This window comes from Brachycentrus maculatus, unplaced genomic scaffold, assembly GCF_059751285.1.
Source record: "Brachycentrus maculatus isolate JH-2025_06_01 unplaced genomic scaffold, ASM5975128v1 h1tg000124l, whole genome shotgun sequence".
NCBI lineage: Eukaryota > Metazoa > Arthropoda > Insecta > Trichoptera > Brachycentridae > Brachycentrus > Brachycentrus maculatus.
This window is the reverse complement of record NW_028280877.1, coordinates 1116610-1135000: the sequence shown is the minus strand read 5'-3', so window position 1 is coordinate 1135000 and position 18391 is coordinate 1116610. Positions and strand designations below refer to the sequence as shown.

Here is an 18391-nt window from a genome sequence, read left to right as displayed (position 1 = left end):
CAGAGTGACTGCCGAATCAATTAATGAAATTCTGAAAACCGAAAATTTAGATATTCTCCCTCCCTCTCAACTTTTTACCTTATCCTTCTCCTTATGCCTTCCTTAATTCACAGTATCGAAATTACTTAATCATCCAACCTGCGATCGTCATAGGTTTTATTTCATTTCTTATGGGATCAAGTACTTTGTGCCCACTAATAACAAACAGCTCTATAAAGTACTCGTACAAACTTAAACAGTATCACCAATCTATTTTTGGATAGTTAGAATATTTTGTTTTTTAGCTATAAGACACAAGACACCTTTAAGTAAAAGACGTTTAAAATAAATAAATATTAGACACATAAAAATATCTATAATTTATATTTGAAGCACTAACTTTGTGATTTTCCATTTTATAATTAAAATGTTACTTTGTTTTATAATAACTATAAATATTTATTATAACTTAATTACAATGTCCACCGGTTTCGAAGCTAATCGCTTTTTTTATCAAGACTGAGTGTTAATAAAGCGGTTAGCTTCGGAACCAGTAGACATTGTAATTAAGTTATAATAAATATTTATAGTGATTTTAAATCAAAGTTACATTTTAATTATAAAAATATCTGGTTGAAATTTGGTGTATCATCAACCAGCGTTAAATTTAATAATAAAAAATATCCAAAATAATTTCGAATTAAATGTTCCTTGCCGCCTTTATATGAAAAATAAATTAAATAAGTACCTTTAAATTTTTAATGGTTGTAAAACGGAGCTTTCTGTTTGTGTCTCCATTAAAGTGAACTTCCCAGGGGTCGTACCGGGGGTGGAAAAAGTTATGGACACAAAATAATAATAAAAAAAAATAAGAGCAAGGAGATATGAAAGATTCTGAGACGAGTGCTTTCTGTAGAGTGCTTCAAATAGTATTAAACTTTTCGCGGGGTCTTTTGGCTATTTTGAAATTCAAATTATATTTAAAAATAAAAATAAAATGGCTAAATCAAGACAAGAACGTGACAGTGCGAATCTCACGAGAAAAGATGTTAAGAGAAATGGTAAAAACTTTTTTTTTTGACAGAATGCCATAAGATAAAGCGAGTACTTTAAAAATTTAAGATAATTTAAGTAGGTACTTACAATAATACTAAGGAGAGAACGACTATTAAATCTGTCTTTTATCTAATTCATAGACTTAACACTTTCATACTTAATAAAATAATTATACGGCTTCCATAAGACTACCGAATAGACTGTGAACAAATCTAAAAAGGTGATTGTAGACCTAACGCCATCAAAGTTGATCCAAACATAGTTTTAACACATCTCATCACTTGTACAAGGCCAGTTAAGGCCGAGTTTTCGTTGAATAGCAACTTAATTTTCTTTAAACCCAAGTTACATTTGATGTAAATGTTTTTTTTAAACACCGTTTTTGTATTGAAAAAAATGTTTTTTCTTCGTAATAAATATGTAGTTTAAAAAAAAGAGTTATTGAAAGGTAAGGGTATATTAAAAAAAAACAAACAAACAAACCTGTATTCTATGACAAAAATTGGGCACGACCTGGCGACTGGTTCTATGAGTTGCCGGAAGCTAACTTTTATTATTGCTTTATTTTTAATACAGTTTTATTATTGCAAATATGGCCTTAAAATCATATGACGCCCCACTCGAGGCATAAATGGATATAAAATTCAACACTGACATATCGCTCACTCCTTTCAAGAACGTCATAAATCAAAATACTTGATTTTTCAGGAGAACGTTTTTAATGTTTAAAAATATAGTACAAAGTATTAAAAATAAATATCAAGCCAATTATTGAACTTTTTACTGTGCAACAGATCTTTTTAGGTAAAACCTGAAGTTTTTTTCTCCATTCAAAAAATATTTAGGAAATTAAAAAAATAATAATTAAACAAAACCTTTTCTTCAAAATGCAAAAACAACACTTTCTGCCCTGTAGCGGGTAAATATTAAGTTAAAAATATGCCGCTTTTGCTGGGATATAGTACATATTCTGGGCATTCCGAAAACATGCACAACTGAAAATTGACGATTTTTTATTTATGACGTTCTTGAAAGGAGTGAGCGATATGTAAAGATATTGTAAATATCTCAGAAAAAACATATTTTTCAAACGGATATGCGGTAGTTTTTGCATTCCCATAGCTTACGACTTGATTTGGCGATTTTAAGTGATTGCAACTTTCATTTCACTTTATTCTCGAAGGCATTTAAAAATACAAAATCTATTTTTTTTATTAGTTGTAGCATTTTCTTTGTGGTAAGTCATTATTACTTTTTTTACAATATTTTAGTCTACCGATTTCGAGACGTACCCGTCTCTTCATCAGGACAATCAATACAAAATTTTAGCCTAGTAATTAATTACTATTACTACGTTACGAAACCAAAAACCAAATAACAAAAAATCTTATCATTTTTATTAATTACTTTTTCACGTTAAAAGACCTCAAAAAGTAATTATTTTTTAACCAAACCTCTCATTATATGAGGCTTTAATTTTATACCTGTCTACTTAGCCCCTAAGTACCTACCCCCTGTGAAGGGGACCTAATCCATCCGAAAATGTTTTTTCTTCTCCCTTTGATGCTGGCAACCCTAAGCTTTATTTAATTAACCCGAACCGATTAATGTCAACGATTAGAGGATTTAAGACATGAATAAAAGGATAGATGGCTGAGCACTGGACAACCCCTAATACACACCGTGTAACAACCCTTACATCTACTTTCTGACCTCCTAATTTACTGTAATCGTTATTCGTGGATTTCTGGGGGATGATTTTCATTTTATCGGAGCCGATATTGACTCCAAATCCTCCATTTTCTGTAGATTTGGCCATTTCGAACGTTAATTGCTTGCATAAGATTTCATTTCGAGATAGCTTCTCGGGTCTTAAATTATCAATACTTAAATTTTATGACTTTTACTTGTATATGGATCTTATCAGGATCCCTTGGCATATTTTGAGACCTTAAAATTAAGTTCAGTGTATTCATATCCTTCAAGCAACGAACCAAATGGGTGCATTCGTCTTCATGTATTAAATTTGTATTTTTGCCCGGTTTATGATTATATTTTCTGACGTATTTTTTAGTCTCTGACGTATTCTGTCCGCCTCCGTAGTGTAATGTTTAGCACGCTCGGCTACCGTTCTGGAGGTCCTGGGTTCGATTTCTAAGGGGGGTAAAATAAATACAAGTGATTTTTCACTGTAATATTTATTCAATATTACCCAGGACTGGTACCTGAAGCGGAGAGCTGATCACCTTTCATTCATGTGTGAACGATCAAGATAACACTGCGTCAACTCGATGCAGTGCCCTATGCACCATTAGGTGCGGATAAGGGTTATAAAAAAACTTATTATGTACAAGGTTTATAAATCATATAGTGGATTTTTGTTTCTAGTATGGGCCAATCAGGAACTTGTCAGCATTTGCTCATTGCTGGGAGGAAACCACGTAAAACTCCTCAGGAAAAGCCGGACTGCTGACTGTCGTCAACAAACTTTCCGTTCCACTAGAAGAGGGTTCGGCATTTTGTGTCCTAGCTTGGTTTATGGTGCCAATGTTCTTCAATATTTTTATCATGTATAATACCACCAATATAATGTAATATTGTTTATTGTCAGATTCAAAATAAGCGAGTGAAATATACCATACACAATATTATATAGAGAGATACTAGATAGGTAGATAATATCATCCATTTTTGTCTTTTAAAATTTCGTTTAACATAGCGAATGTGGTTGCTTTTGGAACCCTTAAACATTCACGGGGCTCACGATTTGTCATTAGCTGTTTTAAGTGATCACTTTCCACTCGGTCTTTATGGGACACTTAGTTTCGATTTTTATATGCAGATACTTTTATAGAAGCCAACAACCTTATAATATATTAACTTAACTAAGAAAACGTGGCACGTACCATATATATTTTAATTTTACCAGGAATGGAATGGTAATTATAAAAAAGCTTAGAAATTACGTGTATATTATAACGTAAGTAGGTACCCCGGAGCGCAGGACCGGTGCTGGTATTTAAACAGGCCAAGATAACACTTAACGTGGCTCCCAAAGCAACTCTCAGCGGGATGCTAAATTAGGATTATCTCGGCCCGATGAATTTAATTTTGAGGTTAACATAAATTAATCTGGCGAAAATGAAAAAATTACGCGAGATTCGCTCGCGTACTTAAGCAATTAAATTATTTATCAAATTAAGTGGGGTTTTTTCTGTAAACACGGCAAAGTGGGCAACGCGCAAATAATGCCTTCTGGGTAATTAATATGGGCGAAAAAAGTTGTTTATCTTTGTTTGGGTGCTGTTTATTTCGTTATCTTCCGCGGAGTAATTGGCCCTATCCGTTGACAAATATTATCTGGTGAATTAATTAACTGTTCCAAGTAATTTGTGTGGATCCACGCTGCTAACAGGCGAATTATCTACACAATGTTTTCCTATTTTCCCCGTATTAAATTATTACTTTGGTCCGCCTCCGTAGTGTAATGGTCAGCACGCTCGGCTACCGTTCTGGAGGTCCCGGGTTCGATTCCCAAGGGGGGTAAAATAAATATAAGTGATTTTTTCACTGTAATATTTATTCAATAATATTACCCTGGACTGGTACCTGAAGCGGAGGGCTGATCACCTTTCCTTCATGTGTAAACGATCAAGATAACACTGCGTTTATATGACGCAGTGCCCTATGCATCATTGGGGTGCGGATAAGGGTTTAAAAAAAAAATTCAGTTATGGAGAAAAATGTAATAAATGTGCTTTTTTACTGAGATTTCCTTTTGGAACTGTATTCAATATGAGAATAAAAAAACTAAATAGCTTTCTACCACTTATATTTTATTTGACCAGCGGCCGGGTTTCGTCATTTCCGACATCATCACTGGTACATGGTAAAAAATAAACATAGGAAACAAGGATTGGTATGAGTTAAATAAAAAATATTGTCAAATGATGCGGAATGTATCGAAGACGTGTCATAATAGATTTTAAGAAATAGTGGTATTTACCAAGAAAAAAATACCATTTTTAAACTTTTGTCCGACCCCGTGGTGTAACTAATAGTAAGCGTGTTTAGGCTACCGTGCTTGAGGTCCGGGGCTCGATTCCCAGGGGGGGGGGGGGGTGAACATAAATATTAGTGATTTTACACTAAAATTTGTATTATTTTTTTTGACATCTCATCAAAGATGAAGAAGAATATGGAAGTCTGGGCATTTACGGGGCTACGACCGTCATAGACTGGTTTAAGTGATCACATTACACACGTGTAACATTCACCAATTCTACCCATTATTGACAACCACATTACTCAAATTCTTGGAAGTTCTATATATATGAACCAATTTAGAAACACTTGTCCTTGAATCACTAGAACTTCACTAGAGACATCTATTGGTGAGATGTAAAGAAGCTTTTTACTAAGCAGAAACTCACATACTAAAATTTGTATTTAATATTACCTACCCTCGACTGGTCCTAGAAGCGCAGGAGTGATCACCTTGCTTTGATGTAAGTAACCATCAAGACTTCGTCAATACGATGCAGTGCCCTATGCACCATTGGATGCGGATAATGGTTAGAAAAAGAAGAAAACTTAAAATAAAAGTGGATATATATTAATACAAAGTGACTCCTGAATCAATTGATAAACAAAATATGTTCTCTTAGAATATACCGTATTAAAACTAAAATTCTACTCAGTTTAATATTCATCCAAGTTTATTACAAAAATGGTACTTATGCCTTTTCAAGCGATCTCTTCATCCTTTGTCCGCTACATAGTGTAAAATAAAAATATCACCTTTCAAGGAAATAATCGGTAGAATTGCGGAATTTTATTAATTAAAAAATAAAAGCCAAGAGGTTAAATTAATCTCATCCCATTTCCGGGCAGCAGAACCAATTGCGGAGCTTTCCAAAGCGATTCAATTAAATTTCTGCAAATAATATGGCTCCAATTACAGCATCCGGGTTCCAGGTTCCAGGTAGGCCGGGGAACAACACGACCGGGCAGCAGGAAGCAGAAACAGTCGGCTGTTCGTTATTTCTCTGTAATGATCCGTTGCTAAGTGAAATCCGATTGTTGGAGGCGGCCGAGTGGGGTCGTTACGGGAGCGTCGCGAGCTAACGCCGAGCGCCGCGTAACACTACTCCACCGGAGAGTGGTTCTGATTGCCTGGTACTCGTGTCATTAAATTTTTATCATTTTACGTTGGATTTTCAATAGACATTGACGTACACCGTCACATGAAATGGCAATTGATTCAAATAAATTAAAAAACAAAATGACCGTGTGACTGTAGCTGTGATTATGAATTTTACTGTATAACTGTGTAACGGTGACTGTGACTGCGTGACTGTGTGACTGTGATTATGACTGTGTAACGGTGACCGTGACTGCGTGACTTTGTGACTGTGTGACTGTATGACTGTGAATATGACTGTGTGACTGTGACTGTGTGACTGTGTGACTGTGTGACCGTGTCACTGTGTGACCGTGTTATTGTTTGACTGTTTAACTGTGATTATGACTGCATAACTGTGACTGTGACCGTGTGACTGTGACTGTGTGACTGCGTGACTGTGTGGCTGTATGACTGTGATTATGCCTGTGTGACTGTGAATGTGACTGTGTGACCGTGTCACTGTGTGACCGTGCGACTGTGTGACTGTGTGATTGTGATTATGAATGTGTGACTGAGACGATGATTGTGACTATGACTGTGACTGTGTGACTGTGTTACTGTATGACTGTGATTATGACTGTGTGCCTGTGACTAACTATAACTGTGACTGACTGTAAATAAAATACTATTATGCGCAATATGGTTCAAATTTGGTTTTGTAACCCCAAACAATAATGTTAAGTATCATAATTTTATCAAAGACGATTACGTGATTTGTTAATTAAATTAATTCAAAATTAATATTTCACAACAATTTATTTTTAATCTATTTTCGTACATATTCGTTTAACCTACCAAAACTTTTAACAAATGTTTTTGTCATTGGCAAAAATTACACGCATGTGGATTTGTAAAATTTGACGAAACGGAGCATTCAATTGTCGATAATTGAATAGCTCGGTTATAATAATATGCATATGAGTGTCTGGCCACTTGTCGCATTAGCGTGTAATATAACTAAAGGAAAATGAGTGAGCGAATAAACATGGCCATGTTTAACGGTTCATAAATTCCATGTTTGATTATACTCAAATTACCCGACCGAAATAAATCCCAGTTGATGACAGGAGTGAAATTTGTAAATTGGTCTGGTCTGCCCATCTATCGGTGCAATTCTCAAGGCCTGCAATTAATAATCATAGTTTAAATAAAAATTATGTTGAAAAATTATTAATTTGACTAGCATATAAAATACGTGGCTCCAATTGTAATGGCGTTGTTGAAATAAATAAAACTAATTTTTACATTGACATTATCTGTAGATTCAACCAGTTTGCCCTAAATGCCTTTTACACCATTGATTGAGAATGAATGTTAGAAGATGATATAGTACGTAAAATTTTACTGCTTTCCTCTTTGTTAATACACAAACTTTTTACAGTATTAAAATATTTTTTTTATCTTGTTTATTTATAATATATATTACTGATTATTACGCCAATTGCAGGGGTAGGAGGAGATAATAGAATTCCACACCAATCTGCCTTTGCAAACAATCTCCTCCTCCTTATGCATTCCCACCAATTATGCCAACTCCTGATCTTTCAAGTACTTGAAATACTTGATCATGCCAAGTTTCTATCGTTTTTCTTCTGTTCTTTTATCCAATTAAATTCATTTCATATTATTTTTTGACATCTCATCAAAGATGAAGAAGAATATGGAAATCTGGGCATTTACGGGGCTGACGACCGTCATCGGCTGGTTTAAGTGATCACTTTACACACGTGTAACATTCACCAATTCTACCCATTATTGACAACCACACTACTCAAATTCTTGGAAATTCTATATATATGAACCAATTTAGAAACTTTGTTCTTGAATCACTAGAACTTCACTAGAGACATCTATTGGTGAGATGTAATGAAGCTTTTTACTAAGCACTAATATACTTTTAATATATTTTTACTAATATAAGAGTTTCTGCTTAGTAAAAAGCTTCTTTACATCTCACCAATAGATGTATCTAGTGAAGTTCTAGTGATTCAAGAACAAGGTTTCAGACTTCCATATTCTTCTTCATCTTTTATGAGATGTAAAAAAATAATATGAAAATAACTCCTCTAATTGGAGATAATCCAGATTTTGTGAACAAGTGTTTGGACACACTCAAAATGTTGTAAATAAATTCATTTCATTTTTACTGTTCCTTCCTCGCTTATTCTTTCCACATGACTAAACCATCTTAACACACCATTTTTAATTCTATTGATATAATCCCAGCCACGCATTCTTTCCTTTTTTCACGGTTCTAACATCTTGATAGATGTTAAAATGATATATCATATTTCGCACAATCGTCTGAGATATCGCATATCGACTGCATTTAGTCTATTTTCATCATTCTTTTGCCATATTCAAGCTTCAAGTCCATAAGTAAATATTACTGAAAACAAAATATTGTTGTATACTTAAGTATATTATCACACCCATTGTTTAACCATAAAATAATAAATATTTATCTGAATCCTAACATACGATAAATCGCAACTTAATTTTCTATAAACCTAGCGAAAAAACGAGACCATTTTTAAATAGGAAAAATAGGTTTTTCCACTAAATAAAGTTATTGAAAGACAAAGAGTTAAAATATATATATATTTTTTTTTTTAATTCCAATATATATTCAACAACAAAAAAACAGATTCTAATGTATTTATATTCGAATAAAAATGTATTTGGTGACACATCTGGCCCCTCACCGATCGCTTAATGAATTGGATATTTGCGAGTTTCCCTTAATACAAAGATTCAGCCATCATCGGAAGTACCCATCATCTTGCTCTGTTAATTTTTAGAGGGGAGGCTTACCTAAATTATACATTAACGGATACGATCCTGAATAGCCCCCAGTGTATGAGAGATTCAATTAAGCATTCGGGTTTCCTGTAATCCGCCCTTAGTATTCCAGGCACGGCCGGGAGGGAAAAATGTTTTTTGGGATGTTTTTTAAACCACCCCTACCGACCCACCCCCACGCCGTCTCCGCTCGTCAGATGCCATCCTGCGGACGATGCACGGCGAATGTAAATAGTTCCATAGCTTTGCATAGATGATACATCAGACTTTTGTCCGATATCAATTAGATGTGGTTCGTCCGTGAACAACCCGATCTTCTTGATCTGTTCAGATACAGTGGTAAAGTAACCGGATCCTAATTTTAAAGGAATCTTTTCAGGAACAATGACCAGTTCAATAGTTTACAGAATTAATTTAATTTAAAATAATAATTTTATTTATAATATTTATAATGTCATAAATTAAACCTTGAAGTAGGCAACAGGTTGTTGCCGAAACTAGTTGGTTGTGGTAATAAAAATGTGAGTGGATCAAATTACAAAGTGTTTTTATTTCTCAAAATAATATATCAATATGATCCACAAAGTTAATGCTTTCAATATTCAAAACATAATTTGATTTAGTTTAATTTAAACCCTCATCCGCACCCGATGGTGCATAAGGCACTGCATCATGTGAACGCAGTGTTATCTTAACGCAGGAAGGAAAGGTGATTAGCCCTCCGCTTCAGGTACCAGTCCAGGGTAATATTACAGTGAAAAAATCACTTACATTTATGTAGCCCCCCCCTGGGAATTAAATACTGGACCTCCAGAACGGTAGCGGAGGCGGACTATATCTAGGAGTTCGAATAATTGAGTAGTGTGGTTGTCAATCATGGGTAGAATAGATGAATGTACACGTGTGTAAAGTGATCACTTAGCCAAGCATATGACGGTCATAAGCCCTGTAAATGCCCAGACTTATATTTTGTTTTTCATCTATATATGTTGAAATGTCAAAAAATTTATATACAAAACTCCTAATTGGAGATAATCCAGATTTTTAACAAGTATTTGGGCACACTCAAAATGTTGTAAAAAATAGGTGTTTTATCTACAATTTTAACATGTCTTACCAAAAAGTGAATGCCGAAATAATTAATAACCTAAATAATATTAAAAATTACATATTTTTTAATTAGTAATATTCATACAATACACACAACAAAAATATGATATTTTTAAGATTTTTTTTTTGAGATATACATATAATTGCTTTTGAAAACACAAAAACCGTATTTTCTTAAGTTAATCTTACATACACACGTCCAAAGCAAAAGTCAAAACTTATACAAACATGAAAATTCTACCCAGAACGCAGATAATATTAATGTTATGTGCAATATGAAAGTTTCAAGACGCCTAGACGTTCCACGCAGGCGGCGACGCTGCCGTAAGAATTTTAAATTCCCAGATAAGTTAGGGGTGATTTACGTTTCCTCTCGACTAGTTCCCGACTCTGCTGGTCGCTGTACAGCCCGCTGAGGTTACACGGATGCAGGACTTCCGGGGGTCAACTGTCGCCGGAAATGGGTGCCACTTCCTTCCCAAAATGTTTCGGCCACGGAGCTTTAGATAGCTCGGCGGAACTTTCCGTAAAACTACGTTAAGACTTGAGTTACTGCTGGCCGCTGGCGTTAAGGCGAGGTAATTTAAGATCACTGGTGAACGAAATCACTATTTACGTCATTATTTTTTTTTAAATCAAAAAGTGAAATTTATTGAATAAAAGTCAGATCAATATTTTTTATTGCAGTTATTTAATTTTAGAAGAATATTTATAGGGCTATTGACCTGTTGTAGGCTGTTTAATGGATTATTTTTTTAAACTATTTTATTAAAATTAAACACTTGAATAAACCACTTTATCGAGTTTTATTTTTATTTACGACTAGTTTCGAAAATGACAGTTGTTTTCACCTTCTGGTACAAATTAAAACCTAATTGTTTTAATCTGTACAAGAAGATAAAAAAATAAAAAAATAAATAAAACTGGATAAAGTGGTTTATTCAAGTGTTTAATTTTAATAAAATAATTATGTCATTCCACAAAGTTAATGCCGAATCAATAAATAATATATTTTTTTAAACAGCTTATAATTTGATATTATCAGCTTATGATTTGAATTTCTGTCCGCCTCCGTGGTGTAATGGTCAGCGTGTTTAGCTACCGTGCTGGAGGTCCCGGGTTCGATTCCCAGGGGGGGTAAAAATAAATATTAATGATTTTACACTGCAATATTTATTTAATATTACCTTGGACTGGTTCCGACGCGCAAGAGTGATTAGTGACTTCATGTAAGTAATGATCAAGATAACACTGCGTCAATTCGATGCAGTGCCTTATGCACTATTGGGTGCGGATAAGGGTTATAAATAAGTATAATTTGATAAGCGATTTTATTCACAACATTTGGGTGTGTCAAAATTATTTATCACAAATCTGGACTTCTCCGCTTAGGAGTTATTTTTACATTTTACATCTCAACAAAGATGAAGAAGAATATACTAAGTCTATATAATATATATAAAAAGTTTATATATTTATAAAGCTTATGACCCGTTATAGGTTGGTTAGGTGATCACTTCACACATATTTTTTTCTCTTTGGATTATAAATATCATTCATCGCATGACGCTTCATCGTTGAGTTCACAGTATTTATTTATAGTTGTATTGTAAAAGCTTATATTTAGAGACACCCTTTTTATTAAGATGTATGTGAAATCCGAACCGTGGATTATTTTACATTCTGGTAGACTCCTGAAAATATGATTTAAATGTTTTATACAGCGTATAATTTTTACTTGATTATTTAGCAAAATATGAATTGATTATTGGAATGTTACACGTTTGTAAAGTAATCACTTAACCAAGTTTTAACAGTTCACAAACCTTGTAAATACCCAGACTTCCATATTTTTCTTCATCTATGTTGAGATGTCAAAAATATGAAAATAACTTAAAAGTGGAGAAAAACAGTTTTGTGAAGAGATATTATGACACACTCAAAATATTATGAATATAAACATAACTAACATTTTTTGGTTTTACGTTCTCCGTTTTTGAAATTAAAATAAAAACAGTAAAAGTAAATTTCAAATTTATGGATTTTTAAATTAAAAGTTTCAGGGGCCCTGTAATCTAAAAAAGTTAAAGGGTAGTTTGCTTCTGACTACGACCGCTAACGGTAAGCGCTGGGATATTGAAGGGGATGTTCCTTCCCTTAGTGCTTATCGTTATCCCCATAATAATTACGCTGACTTGACCTCAAAACTATTCACTTTCAAATGTCCAATTCCATTGTCATTATGTATTTAATAATATCTCTTTGTTATAACCAAAAGAGATAAAATGTCAGTCTAATGAATTGGGATAGGACTGAGTTGGGCGGCTTTTGGCAAACTCAAACATATCGCTCACTCCTTTCAACAACGTCATATAACAAAAAACTTGATTTTTCAGGAGATCGTTTATAAAGTTTAAGAATATAATAAAATGTATTAAAAATAAATATCAAGCCACATCATAACTGGTTGGACCACCCTTTATAACGCAGCTGGTCGTGTACTGAATTGTATATTCGCGAATAGACCCTTAAACTTATAATATGGCAACTATTACCTGACATATCGCTCACTCCTTTCAAGAACGTCATAAATCAAAAAAGTTGATTTTCCAGGAGAACGATATTTAAGTTTAAAAATATAACACAATGTATTAAAAATAAATATCAAGCCACTTATTGAAATTTTTACTGTGCAACAGATATTTTTAGGTAAAACCTGAAGGTTTTTTCTGCGTTTGAAATATATTTAGTATATTTAACAAAATAATTCAACAATACATTTTCTTCAAAATGCAAAATAACACTTTCTGCCATGTAGCTGGTAAATATTAAGTTAAAAATATGCCGCTTTTGCTGGGACATGACTGAAAATTGTCGATTTTTGATTTATGACGTTCTTGAAAGGAGTGAGCGATATGTGGACATTAAATAAATTTCCCCTAGAATCATGTATGTACCTCTCCTCATAATTATCATGGCGCTCTCCGCAGACCACTGCCACCGACTAACAAATTTGGTTGAATGCAAATTATCCGTAACCAATTAATGGGTCGGCCGGCGGAGCGCGGCGGCCGAGACCACGTGACACGTCCCTGTAATTTGATTGGTCGGTTTACGGTCCTGCGAGCGCGTTCACTCCGCTCGCCAGATCAATCGCCATTATTGTTATTGTTATCGGATATCTGCCAGCTGGAGCGAACTCGCAATGTGTTGCGCCCTGACGAGCTGGCGAGCTGACGAGCTGATGAGAATTCATATTTTCACCGGTAGATTAATTGGCTACACTGATTTATGATGTGTCTTTACGCGTGTTACAATTCGTATGCCTCCTTCTCTAAAGGTGGAGACTGACCGGAGCATTTCGTCGTAACATTGCTCGCGGCGAGCATCGCCGAGCATCCGAAACTATGGATGGAGCGCTCGGCTCGCTGTACTGACTATACGAATGCTCGCATCGTAACGTGTTACGTTACGACGAAATGTGGAGGTCAGTCTCCACCTTAACGTGCCATTCCTGCTTCCCAAAATTTTGACATACCTACCTTATGTTGATATATCAACATAGGTGAAGAAGAATATGGAATTTATTGTTATAATTTTTATATAATTTAACATTTATATGTATATTTAACACGATTAGTTTTCGAAACTAGTAGTGTGTAGTGAAATAAAATTCATTAACTGGTTAAACAAATGTTTAATTATAAAAAAAATCAACATATCATTCCACAAAGTTAATGCCGAATCAATAAATAATTTAATATGGAATTTCATTAATAGATTTGGCAGTCACTTTGTGGTTATATCTACAGATTTTTTATTAAAATTTTACTTTTTTACATCACTATTTGCCCACCTCCGTAGTGTAATGGTGAGCATGATCAAATAAATATTTTTGTGAGTGATTTTTTTTAATCATTCCATATAAGTGATATTTATTCAATATTACCCTGGACTGGTACCTACCTGAAGCGGAGGGCTGGTCCAGGACAATATTGAATAAATATTTGAGTGAAAAAATCACTAACAGTTATTTAACCCCCCCCCTGGTAATCGAACCCGGGACCTTCAGTACGGTAGCCAAGCTAAATACAGATAATAAATGTTCACATTGACAAAAACTTACCGAACACAATCGACCACTGTGCCGGTGGTCGAAATTTGGGATAACTCTTCGGGAACTTGTCCTCTGACCACAGAGTCTTCAGGACCATCCTGTACACTACTAAACTGGACGCGTCACAACCCTCCGGCTGAGATGTGTCAAAGTTATTAATGTCGAAAATTGCAGAATTCACCCAATAAACGGACAGGGCTAATAACACAATGGTGGCAAACGCCATGGCGATTTTCAAAAGAAATATTATTAGCAACACAGAAATCAACCTTTTATTCGATAAATTTAATTGTTATTTCAATTTTTAACATAAATTTATTATTAATAATTATTATTATTGAGTTTTGATTTTGTAAAAAGTAAATAATTTCGTTAAATAAAAAAATAGTTTTAAATTTAAAAAATTTACGGATTTTTTTTTTGTTGTTGTTTAATTTAACTTATTTTTTACTGCTACCATATATTATATTTTCAAATTATTTTTTATATTTTTTCGCATTATACTGTGATTAAAACTTAAATTAGTTTTTTTCGATTCAAACTCCCTTGTTCGTACATTAATTTAAATATACACTTTTTACCGTATATGGCATACTTGTTGATCAAAAAACTAAATTAAAATAAAACAAATAAAATCGATTTCTATTTTGTTTTCTCACGCCTCACTGTTTGTTATTTCTTTAAATTAAAACAATTCCTTTTATTTATTTTTTTCTTGTGTTTTTTTCCGTATAAGCTTTAAGCAAGTTGCACCAATGAATTTTGCGATGCTACTGAGAGCTTCCGCGGTATATTGTGTACTGTGGTACCCATTGGACTTTCAGTGAGGCACTAAACATGCATGAGTGGCTGATGTTAATCATCTGACTCATAAATAGAAGAATACTCTGCGGAAGAGAAAAGCACGGCTCCAGATCCACAACTCTGATCGTTCCGCTGATGCAGAAATTAACATATTTTAAATCGTACTTTGTACATTTATTTTGTGAAGCGTGTATTCATTTCCTAACTATTGAGTCACGCAAATATTTTGAGTTTTTAAATTTTGACATCTCAACATAAATGAACAAAAATATGAAAGACAGGGCTTACGATCTGGTCACTTTATAGACGAGTAAAATTCACTATTCTATCTATGATTATTATTATTATTAATTGACCCGTTTTTTCACATGTCGCTCACTCCTTTCAACAACGTCATATATCAAAAATTGACAATTTTTTATTGTGCATGTTTTCGGAATGCCCAGAAAACGAACTATATTCCAGCAAAAGCGACATATTTTTTAACTTAATATTTACCCGCTACAGGGCAAAAAGTGTTGTTTTTGCATTTAAAAGAAAAGGTATAGTTCAATTATTTTTTTAAATATACTGAATATTTTTCAACTGGAGAAAAAACCTTCAGGTTTTACTTAAAAAGATCTATTGCACAATAAAAAGTTCAATAAGTGGCTTCATATTTATTTTTAATACATGTTATTTTATTCTCAAACTTTAACGATCTCCTGAAAAATCAAGTTTTTTTATTCATGACGTTGTTGAAAGGAGTGAGCGATGTGAGTTCTCGACACCATCTAAGGTTAAGCATTTTTTATTTTTTGGCAGTATCTCTGGTTGATTGGAGTTAACTTTTTATTTAGTAGAGGCTTTAGTAGTCTTACTTTTAAATATTTACAAGATCCTTCCCGAATTATTTCACATACTAGTAGACGCTTGAAAACATGATTTAAAATTTAACATTATTATATATCTTTATATTAACATTGGCAAGATCGTGTTCTACTTATCAAATACTCAAAGTTCTTTTTACCAAACTTAGTATGTAAATCCTTTAATATTTTTCTACGTTTTTTGATATTATGGTTCTATGAATGTTTTCTCGAAGTGTGTTCTTTATTAAAATGGCACTCTCTAACCCGTACGAGTATACTCGAGCACATAAATAGGTAACAAATACTTCCCGAGATCTCAGTAGGAGCTATTTTAGTCTGGATTCCGATGTAACGTTCAAAATGAAATCTGTTCGTTGAAAGACAAACGGGTAGTTCGTAAAACTAGAAACTCACTTCATAAAAGCTTTTACATATTATCTATGCTTAATGCCATGATCGAAATATTTATTTTTCAGACTTATGGACTCCTTGCTTTATGTATTTATTTTGTTTCATGCATACACACAACAGATGCACTGCCTAATACAGAGGTTCCTTAAATTTTTAGGCCAATTGCTCTTTAAATTTATCAGTTGCCAACTTCTTTGCGTTAATTTTCCAAAAATCACTTCTCTACCTTTTTCAGCCCTCTTTCAAATGTTAATTACATCAATCTAATCCTTCAAAATTTCCTGGTGACCTTTATAATATAAAGATTACAAAGTCAATTTGAAAAATTTTATATAAAATTACCTTTATATACAATTTTTCAAATTGACCTAAAACCACTTTAAATACTTGATCGCCAAACGACTTAAATCATCTCGTCTAGAATCACTATAAATATTTACATTTCACTTCTTTCAATAACCTCTTTTTTCATAACTTATCTTAATGAAAATTCAAAAAATTAGTTAATCTTCACTATTAAAAAAAAATAACAATAATTAATTAAAAGTGATAGCTTGCATATGTGTAGGTATATACCATATATCACTTCAGCATGCTTTTGGTGTACTGTTATAATTACCTAATGGTAATCTTAATTATTTACATTAAGTTCTTGTTATGGTATTAATTTTCATTTTATTTTACATAACGTGGTCGCTTAAACCAGCCAATGTTCACATTTTTATATTTTCGTCTCAACAACGTCTTCATCTTTGTTAAGGTATCATTCTAATATTGATAAAAATCCTTTGTATTTCTTATTTATGTACAGAGATTTAAAACTTTTTTTTCTAAAAATAATTGCTCGCAATGAATCATCCGATTTGAAGAGTCGACCTTTATTATACCATAATTATAATGTTATTACCATACTAATGAGGAAACTGGACGTGAAATGAATCATGTTTACTTTAATTAATTCAATTGAATTAATTAATGTCATTTAATTTATTAATATTAATCTCCCAGCCAGGGAAGGGGGACATTCAATTATTGAAGTGAATTTATCGTAGTACTGGCGTTTATTGACGGTTTAAATAAATTAATATTTCTGTACATTTCAATCCTTCTTCTTCCTTTTTGTAGATCCGAGGATCTGCCAATTCAACTAGCAGCTGTAGCGCCATCGCCTTGGAGGCCTTCTAGGTGGCTTTCTTCCGTCCAAAGACCAATGCATTGAAATGCGTGTTACAATAGATTTTAAGGCGCGGTATTCGTTAAGTCGTAACTTAATTTTCTCTAAATTCAGGTAACACTTGACGGAATTGATTTTTTTCTTAAAACGTCGTTTTTGCATAGAAAAAAAAATATTTGTTCGTTTCCTTACAAATAAATATATGATTTAAAAAATAATAAAAGGGTTATTGAAAAATTAGGAGTGAAAAATACAAACATAAAAATATGTTTCAATATGTATTCTAAAAAAAAATCAGGTATATCAAATACAGGAAAGCGGTCGGTGAGGAGTCGAAATAATCGGCGGGTATGTATGAGGAGATGTATGAATGTGGAGGAGGCGTAGAACGCTTACAAAGACTGGGTGGTATGGCGTTCTTTTATCTCAGATAATAGTCGCCATACAATCTTAAGGCCCTGTGGTGCAATGATTAGCGTATTTAGCTACCGTGCTGGAGGTCCCGGACTCGATTCCCTGGGGGAGAGGAGTATATCCAATATTTATTCTAAGAAAAAAACAGAGCGTGGATTGACATCTAACCCTCAATGCAGCAGGATGCATTCAATTGGCACGTTCGAGATCTAGGGCGTAAATAATACTATTGCAACGTTTATAGTAATTTAACTATATTACAAAAACACTCACCTTAACATCCATTGTTTACTTTGTGTAATACCACTTTTTTAAAACACTTATTTGTGACTGCCGGTTTCAAAAAATTATTCCATCATCAGGTCATTTAAATGAAAATAAAATTATTGAATTAAAATAAAATTATTACGAGTTGACATTTCGCTCGCTCTTTTCAACAACGTCATATATCCAAAAACTTGATTTTTCAGGAGATCGTTTTTAAAGTT

The 18391-nt window shown here is 33.3% G+C and overlaps 1 protein-coding gene across 1 annotated transcript in view; it reads right to left on the bottom strand.

The window, feature by feature from the left end:
* Positions 1-15055, bottom strand: part of LOC148309435 (spondin-2-like) — a 21900-nt gene extending 6845 nt beyond the window's left edge. The window contains exon 1 of the mRNA XM_088260084.1: positions 14259-15055. Within this exon, the coding sequence (XP_088116210.1) occupies positions 14259-14475 (217 nt within the window). The 5' untranslated portion in view covers positions 14476-15055. The remainder of the gene's footprint in view (positions 1-14258) is intronic.
* Positions 15056-18391: the final 3336 nt, after the last annotated feature.